This window comes from Pinus tabuliformis, chromosome 8 (genome assembly GCF_031772625.1).
Source record: "Pinus tabuliformis cultivar Carrire ecotype Pingquan chromosome 8, CPIR1, whole genome shotgun sequence".
NCBI lineage: Eukaryota > Viridiplantae > Streptophyta > Pinopsida > Pinales > Pinaceae > Pinus > Pinus tabuliformis.
In genome coordinates this window covers 152950444-152959281 of record NC_142294.1, presented here as the reverse complement: position 1 = coordinate 152959281, position 8838 = coordinate 152950444, and the positions used below count along the sequence as shown (strand labels likewise).

The following is an 8838-nucleotide window of genomic DNA, read 5'->3' as shown; positions in this document are numbered from 1 at the left end:
GTACACTTGGATGGACAGATGTGCCACCTCGCAGGTGGCTAGAATTAGATTCTCCAATAGTGGTTATCTTAAAACCACTTTGTAAGTGCATGTTTGTGGTGAACCATAAACCACTTTGTAGTGTAGGTTTGTGATAAACCAAAAACCACTTACGAGAGTGAAATGTACAAGATTCCTACATGGTTGAGGGTTAGAAAACAAAACCTTGAGCATGGTTTAGCAATAAAACCCAGAGTATGGTTATGGGTAATCCGAAAAAAACTAATGATGGAGAGGGACTTGCAGGTACAGGTAAAAGAATGCAAATATAATGGTTTACTAAACCATGTGCACGAAGGACATCTTAGCACATTGGTAATAGCAAAGGTTGGGTACCCTTGCATTCTGGTGCATGGTTGTTCCTTTATATGGACAACGACATATTTTGTTATCATGTTTGTAAACATCAAGTTGGACTACAACTAGAATTTGCTTATCAAGATCGAGATGAGTAGTCATTATGGAGAAGACTTAGAAAATTTAATTCCTACTTGTGTTAAGTGTGATGCTTTCGATTTAAAGGAGTCTATTCCTATTCTTTAAGAGTTGTTTAGATCTAAATGTTTCATAGATTGGTGTGTGGTTGAGATAATGTCTCATTACTTCCCCACCTCCCTCACATGCACTCCCATAAAATACATACAAAATATAAATTTTATTTATTTATTTATAATTTATTGAATAAAAATTATTTTATTAAAATTACACATCAAAATAAATTATCATTTAACAATAAAATAGACTAATTTACATGTAACATGTAAAAACAAAATTCTTTAAGCTCTGCCTTTTAATTGTTATTTTAATTACATATCGCTATGAAGGGGCATATTGCTGTGAAGATAATGGAGAATATCCTAGAATAGGTAGAGTTGGTTCACATAGCCTCAGGATAGGAATTAGTTTCTATTTCTTAGGATGTTGTTCTAACTTCTCTAAAACCATGTATTCTATCTAATGTGTAATGTTGATGAACAATGTAGAGCATTCTACAGAGCCAGAGTCTCCTGGTTCAGACACTCTTTCATAGAGCTGACCAGTGGGATTTATTTTCATTAATACGAACATGACAATTTTTATCATGGTATCAAAGCGTCAGGGCCGAGGAACCTGTATGCTGGCTAGTGGGTGGTTTTTTGAACTGAGATCATCGCAGTTCTGAAACAGATAACTACGATGATTCTGAAATCGTCACTGGAAAGGTGTGTACCTCTGCGACGGGGGCACTGTAACACTTCACACATATTTTTCGTCGCAGATTGTCGTAGGAAAGATGTGTACCTTTGCGACAACGTCGGAGAACAGACAAGGACTTCAGCACCGATCAAGGAAAGCCAATAACAAGGCTGTGGTTGCGTGAGGAAGCCAAGAACAAGGTTGTAAGCTGTCAGAGAAGCTGCGTGGGAAGCCAATAACAAGGCTGAAGCTGACAACAGGAGGTTGTCTGGAGGCTCAGAAGGAAGCCACGGAGATCTGCGCGTGTGCTGCAAGATCGAACAACAGTGATCTGTCTCTATCATAGATCTGGGGTAAATTTAACATCTTTTACCTGTCAATTTTTTTTTTCTAAATCACCAAGATGAATAACAACATATTTGAAGCATGCATGAACGAGCATAACAAGCTCAATGATTCCAATTATGCAAATTGGAATTTTAAGATGCATACTATACTAGAATCGTAGAGTTCTTGGACAATTGTGAATGGGGATGAGCCGAGGCCCATGGCTGGATTAGGATCGGTCCCAGATTGGGAGAAACGAGAAAGTAGAGTGAGGACAATGTTAAAGATGTCAATGAAAAACTGCATTATACTGCACATCAGAGAAAGTAAGTCAGCTAACGAGATCTGGAGAATTCTAAAGGAATTGTATGAGATCAGAAATTCAAATCGTCTTTTGTTCCTCAAGAGTAAGATCCTGTCTATGAAGATGGAGGAGAATGAAACTATTGCTTCATTCGTAGCAAGGATCAAGGATCTGAAAACCAAATTATCAGATATTGGCCATACAATAGACAATATAGATTTTGTGACCATTACAATGAATGGTGTCACTGATGACTATCAGATGTTCATCACTGGGATCAATTCCAGAGAAAAGATCCTGCATTTTGAAGAGCTGACAGGTATACTGATGCAGGAAGAAGAGAGGAGATCGACTCTGAAGCCCCAGAGTGCTGATCTTGCACTAATGGCGAGGAAAAACTTCTACAAAGGGAAAGGAGGTCCACAATAGCAAAACAGAGCAAGTTCACATAAACGACCAAATCTGACCCAAGGTATGCACCCAAATAAAAACTACTCTGAAACTAAATGTTTTTATTGCAGAAAATTGGGTCATATTGCCAGGGAGTGTAGGAAAATAAGTATCATGAAGAACAACAGAAGCCAAAGAGACATGCAAGTCATCTCGCGAATGGTGATTAGGTGTAGAATTTGAGGTTGTTCATGGCAGATCGTGATGAAAATGTTGATGCAGATATTTGGTATGTAGATTCAGAAGCGTCAACACACATGACAAGGAGCAAGCACTAGCTGGAGGATTTTAAAGAGATCAATGAAGGTGCACAGATTTACCTAGGAGATGAAAAAAGTCATCAAATCAAAGAATGTGAGAAAGTTTCTGTCATTCTACCTGATGGTAATATCAAACAAATCTATAATGTTATGTATGTGCCTAGAATAACAAAGAACTTGATTTCTGTATCTATGATTACAGACCAAGATTTGAAAGTTGAATTTTTAAAATCTAACTGTTACATTAAGGATCTACTAAACAACATGAAGGCAATTGCTATAGGGATCCGAACAAGAGAACTGTACAAGTTGGATGTGAGACCTGCACCGGTTTGAGCATTGACAGCAGCGAGCCTAACTATAGAAGAGCTTTGGCACGAGAGATTTGACCACATCAATTACAATGATTTGCTATTACTACAGAGGAAGGACATGGTAAGAGATCTTCCTATGCTAAAGCAAGTACATAATGATTGCAATGCTTGTAGTTTAGGAAAATTGCATAGAGAAGAATTCCCTATTAGAGTAGAAAAGAAACAGAGGGATATATTGGAGTTAGTGCACATAGACCTTTGTGGTCCCATGCAAACAAAATCATTAGGAGGTGTTGTGTATTTCCTACTGTTTATTGATGACTATACGAAGTTTTCTTGGGTGTATTTCTTAAGTAAGAAGAGTCATACATTCGAATACTTTACTCAGTTTAAAAATATGATTGAAAGACAAACAGGGAAATAGATAAAAATTCTCCACTCTGATCAAGGGGGAGAATACAGGAAATATGAACTCATCAAATATTGTGAAGATCATGGAATTTTGCAGCAATTTACAGTACCCCATACTCCACAGCAGAATGGAGTAACAGAAAGGAAAAATAGAACTCTGGAGACTGGTGGAATGTGCGAGAAGTATGCTTAAAGGTAAGAATATTTCAAATGGTTTTTGGGATGAAGCAGTGAGTATCGTGGTTTATTTAAAAAATAGGAGTCCTACAAGAAGTCTTGGGTTTAAAACTCCTTTTGAAGCTCTGTATGGATATAAGCCTGCAGTAAAACACTTAAGAATATTTGGATGTAAAGAATTTGCCCACATACCAAAGGAAGATAGAAAGAAATTAGATTTAAAAGCCATCAAATGTACTTTTATATGGTTTTGTTCGTCATATAAAGCATACATATTATTTAATCCATCTACTCACAAGATCTTTGCTAGTAGAGATGTTAAATTCCATGTGTAGGACGATGAAGAAATTGATGAGCACTATGATGGATGGGACATTCCGTACTTTGAGGAAGAAGAAGATGTAGAGAACAAACAGGGTCAGCAGCAAACAAAGGAAGAGGATGAACAACAATACCAACAACAACAACAACAACAATAGCAACAACAGCAGCAGCAGGAAGAAATAAGGTTTGAAACCACCACCCCACCACTCAGGAGATCAGGTAGGAAAGCTCAAATGCCTGCAAGATATAGAGAAAATGCATTTATAACTAGTATGATGAATGTTGTTGAACCGTTTAGTTATAAAGAAGAAAATTAAGGTAACGAATGGAAAATAGCCATGGAACAGGAATATGATTCAATAATTAGAAACAACACTTGGGAACTGGTAGAACTCCCTAGAGGAAAACAGGTCATAGGTTGCAAATGGTTATATAAACCGAAAATTAATGCAGATGGAACTATAGAAAAACTGAAAGCTAGGTTGGTTGCAAAGGGGTACACACAAAAAGAAGGGATAGATTATGAAGAAACCTTTTCCCCTATAGCTAAATTGAACACTATCAGGATGTTAATAGCTTTACCTACTAAGAAACATTGGATAATGCACCAATTAGATGTAAAGTCTGCATTTCTGAATGGAGAACTGGAAGAAGAGGTTTATTTAGAGCAACCGGAAGGGTTTGTCTAGAAGGGAAAGGAACATTTAGTCTGTAGGTTGAAGAAAGCACTCTATAGACTAAAACAAGCTCCTAGGTTGTGGTATGAGAAAATTGATTCATTTTTTCTACAAGTTGGCTATAATAGAAGTAAGAATGACCCTAATCTTTACACCATGAAAGATGAACAAGGGTGCGTAGTGTTGATTTCATTATATGTAGATGATTTGATAATTATAGGTGATGCTATATATCTAATTGATGAAATAAAACAACAGATGTCACAGATGTTTTAGATGAAGCATCTCGGTGAACTCAGATACTGTTTAGGTCTCGAGATCTGGATAGATTTAGGTCAAACATTTCTATCTCAAGCAAAGTATGTCAAAGGCCTATTACAAAAGTTCAGAATGGATGAGTGCAAGTCTGCACTGGTACCATTGCAGTAGGACATCAAATTGCAGTGTGAGGATGCTCAAAAGTGGCGGATGCAAAACTTTACAAACAGCTGGTTGGGAGTCTGATCTACCTAACCACCACTAGACCTGATTTAGCTTATAGAGTTAGTGTGTTAAGCCAATTTATGTCTAAGCCACTCGAAAGCCATTGAAATGCAGCGAAGAATGTTTTGAGGTATCTACAAGGTAGTGTAGATTATGGAATTATTTACACTGACTCTTCTGATGTTAGATTGGCAGGATTTGCAGATTCAGATTGGGCAGGACATATAGATGATCGCAGATCTATAACAGGCTATGCATTCAGTCTTGGATCCGGGGTGATCACTTGGAGCAACAAGAAGCAAAACACAGTCTCCTTGTCTTCAGCAGAAGCAGAGTATCAAGCCATGTGTGTAGCAACGTGCGAGGCGGTTTGGTTGTGGAGACTTCTCCAGGATGTTGGGGAAGAATAGACAGTTGCAACAGATGCGACAATCAAAGTTCAATCAAGTTGGCCAACAATCCGGTGTTTCACAAAAACACTAAACATATTGATATTCAATTCCATTTTGTTAGGGAGAAAGTGCAATCTAAAGAAATTCATCTGGGATATTGTAATACATGTGATAATGTTGTAGACATTTTCACTAAGTCCTTGGAAAAGTAAAATTTCAAATGTTTAAGGAGATGTTAGGCATATATGTGAACCCATTCTCCACTAAGGGGGAGTGTTGAAGATAATGGAGAATATCCTAGAATAGATAGAGTTGGTTCAGGTAGCCTTAGGATAGGAATTAGTTTCTATTTCTTAGGATGTTGTTCTAAAATCCCTAAAGCCATGTATTCTATTTAATGTGTAATGTTGATGAACAATGTAGAGCGTTCTGCAGAGCCAGACTCTCCTAGTTCACACTATCTTTGGTAGAGCTGACCAGTGAGTTCTATTTTCAATAATACAAACATTGCCATTTTTATCAATATACATCTCTGCTACCCATTACGAAACGTAGTCGTGCCTATAATTATTTGCATATATGTGTTTGCTAAGTAAGCTTTCATTGAAATAATGATGACCACAAGGTGTGTCTAAAATGTCTTAATTGATAAGGAATCCACGCAAGCTTCGATGGCGACTAGAATGGCTAAAAAATTGGCAGCTATCAGGTCAATAGATATTTAATTCAAAACTAACGCCATGTAATAGATACCATTGCCCGCTAAGAAAAAATCATATATTGCAGACAGAGATGGGGAAGTTTCTGTCTCCGTCTGAAACATACTCTGTACAGTCTTTAGCTACGTAAGCGATGATCTCACCCCATGAACTGTAACACCGAGTTGTACAATTTCATATATTGTAGACAGAGATGGCATGATCCGGGTATCGTTTCTGTCTCCGTTGTGCAGTCTTTAGCTACGTAAGCGATGATCTCACGCCATGAACTGTAACACTGAGTTGTACAATTTCAGATTTACATAGCTATGGAGAGAAACAAAATATATTAGGGTTAAAGAGGTAGAAGATCCCAGCTGAGCCACAGATCCGTTCTGAAATATTATATTCGGAGCTAGTATATTGCTATCTGGTGCTTTCATGGCTACTTCCATTCTTGATTCCATTCGGAATAATGATGAATATGATTATATGAAGGGCGTCAAACATCTGGCGGACTCCGGAGCATTGAATTCAGTGCCGAATAAATATGTGTTCCCACAGCATAGCCGGCCGTCGGCAGCAGAAATCGCAGAAGGAGAAAGTATACCAATCATAGATGTGTCTGGCCTGGATAAAACCCCAGAGGAACGACTGGACGCAATCAAGCAACTTGGTCAGGCGTGTGAAGATTGGGGTTTCTTTCAGGTAGTAAAAGAAATACAGAGAATATCTCTTTATGTGCATCAATATTTTTTTAGTGGCTCCAACTACTGTGTCATCTTCCAAGTTTGAATGACCCCTTATGCTTTTCAGTTCTTTTAGTCTTTCTATTATGTATGTCTGGTTTTCTTTTTGGACACTCCAATGATATCGGCTTTCCTATTCATGGCTATTATCCCGATTTAATTGTAATGTTCAATTTGGGGGCATAAAAGTCTGTAAGAAAGGGTTGGTATTTTGAATTTATGAGCGTTAAATTGAGAAAAGTCATGAGATAACTAGCTGTTACAATAATGTAATTCTGATTTTTTTATAATATAAACTATTGATTAAAAAAAACACTTCAATATTGCATGACTCAAAAATCTAAATTCGAAATGTAAGTTAATATTACATTCATTTTGGGTTTCTCATCATAGTCAGACTGTAAAATACATCATAAACATTAAACAACACATTCACGGATACAGTAATTGACTCTAAAATGCACAACCACCATTATACAACATACACACAAACATAGGGATAATGAATTTCCCAGCCCCTCATCATTTATCTCTTAGTTTATTTTCGAAAGGGAAGCCATGCTAATAAGCTTCCCTCGGAGCAGGTAGTTAATCACGGCATTCAGGAATCTGTGATTTCCAGTATGTTGGATGCCGCTCATCAATTCTTCTCCCTCCCGCTCGAAGAGAAGATGAAATATGAGACCAAAGATGTGCTGAATCCGGTAAGATATGGCACAAGCTTCTATGCTGAAGCGGAGCAAATTTTCAATTGGAGAGACTATTTGAAGCATTTTTGTCATCCTGAACTGCACACACCGGATAATCCCCCAATTTACAGGTATCTTTTCGATCCAGCACTCTATTTATTTCATTAATTTTCAATGAGCCGATCACTTAAGATAATACGTTTTATGATTGTAGAGAGGTTGCGGAACGATACTTCAAAGAAACAAGGAAATTGGCACTGAAATTGATGGGAGCGATATCTGAAAGCTTAGGATTGAATTCAGATTACGTAAAAACGGTCTTCAAAGACGGTTTTCAAATCGGTACGCTAAACTTGTATCCACCGTGTCCAGAGCCAGACCAAACCATGGGCATTGCACGCCATTCTGATCACGGGGGTCTCACTATTTTATTTCAAAACGAGGTGGGGGGTCTGCAAGTGCTGCATGAGGGGCATTGGGTGGCTGTTCAGCCCTCTCCCAACGCCTTCGTTATTAACATCGGTGACCATCTGGAGGTGACAATCATTTGTTCTCTTGTAAATATTTTTACAATAATGGTGACTTCAGATTATAAATTTGAGTAGCACCTTTTTATTGTTATTATTATTATTTTAAGCAACAGGTTGTAACCAACGGGAGATACAAGAGCGTGGAGCACAGAGCAGTCGTCAACAAGGAGAGAACAAGAATTTCAATTGCTGCACTAAACGGGCCTTCCATGCATGCTTTAGTATTTCCTGCTCCCCAACTAATAGATGAAACTCATCCACCACTGTATAAATCGATGTTGTATGAAGAATATCTGAGAGGTCAACAAAGCTCAAGACTAAGAGGCAAAGGAATTATAGAATCGATGAAGATACCGAAGGATGAAACAAAATGAACAACTGAGTAATCCGCGTATACCTTGCATACTCTATATTTCGTCATGTCCTATCGTCTAAACTAGGTCTAGAATATTATTTCGATGGTGAAGTCTTGTTCCACAAAGTTTGTAGACTTTGTTGGATAGCTAGTGCATATTTAAATGTTAGTAGGTAATCTTGAATTTAAATGTTACTAGGTAATATTGATCAAGTGTTGTCCTTAAGTAGGTAGCAATAAGGAGAGGAAAGCATATCTCATCATTGTTTCGTGATCTATTTTATGTTTATGATATTAATAATGATACTTTGTCATGTGCTATAATTCAAAATTAGTTTTTTTAGGATTAAATTTATATTTATATTAAAAAATTAATATAAATAATAAAATATTATAATTTAGCTTGAAAGAAATAAAATAATTAAATGTTAAAAACCTAAATTATTTCATTAGAATACTTACTATTTAACTTCTAAATCTTTT

At 37.1% G+C, this 8838-nt stretch overlaps 1 protein-coding gene across 1 annotated transcript; it reads left to right on the top strand.

Moving 5' to 3' along the window:
- The first annotated feature begins 6363 nt into the window (after window positions 1–6363).
- On the top strand, window positions 6364–8629 carry LOC149234584 (2-oxoglutarate-dependent dioxygenase 19-like). Its single transcript, XM_089461205.1, has 4 exons — window positions 6364–6740; window positions 7366–7601; window positions 7685–8006; window positions 8114–8629. The coding sequence occupies exons 1-4, from the start codon at window positions 6474–6476 to the stop codon at window positions 8372–8374; spliced, it is 1086 nt and encodes a 361-aa protein (XP_089317331.1). The 5' UTR covers window positions 6364–6473; the 3' UTR covers window positions 8375–8629.
- The last annotated feature ends 209 nt before the right edge of the window (window positions 8630–8838 follow it).

Excerpts from the sequence above, each read along its gene's own strand:
- LOC149234584 (XM_089461205.1), top strand. The coding sequence starts at position 6,474 with ATGGCTACTTCCATTCTTGATTCCATTCGGAATAATGATGAATATGAT. Across the intron at positions 6,741-7,365 it reads AAGATTGGGGTTTCTTTCAG|GTAGTTAATCACGGCATTCA; the intron begins GTAGTAAAAGAA and ends CCCTCGGAGCAG. Across the intron at positions 7,602-7,684 it reads GATAATCCCCCAATTTACAG|AGAGGTTGCGGAACGATACT; the intron begins GTATCTTTTCGA and ends TTATGATTGTAG.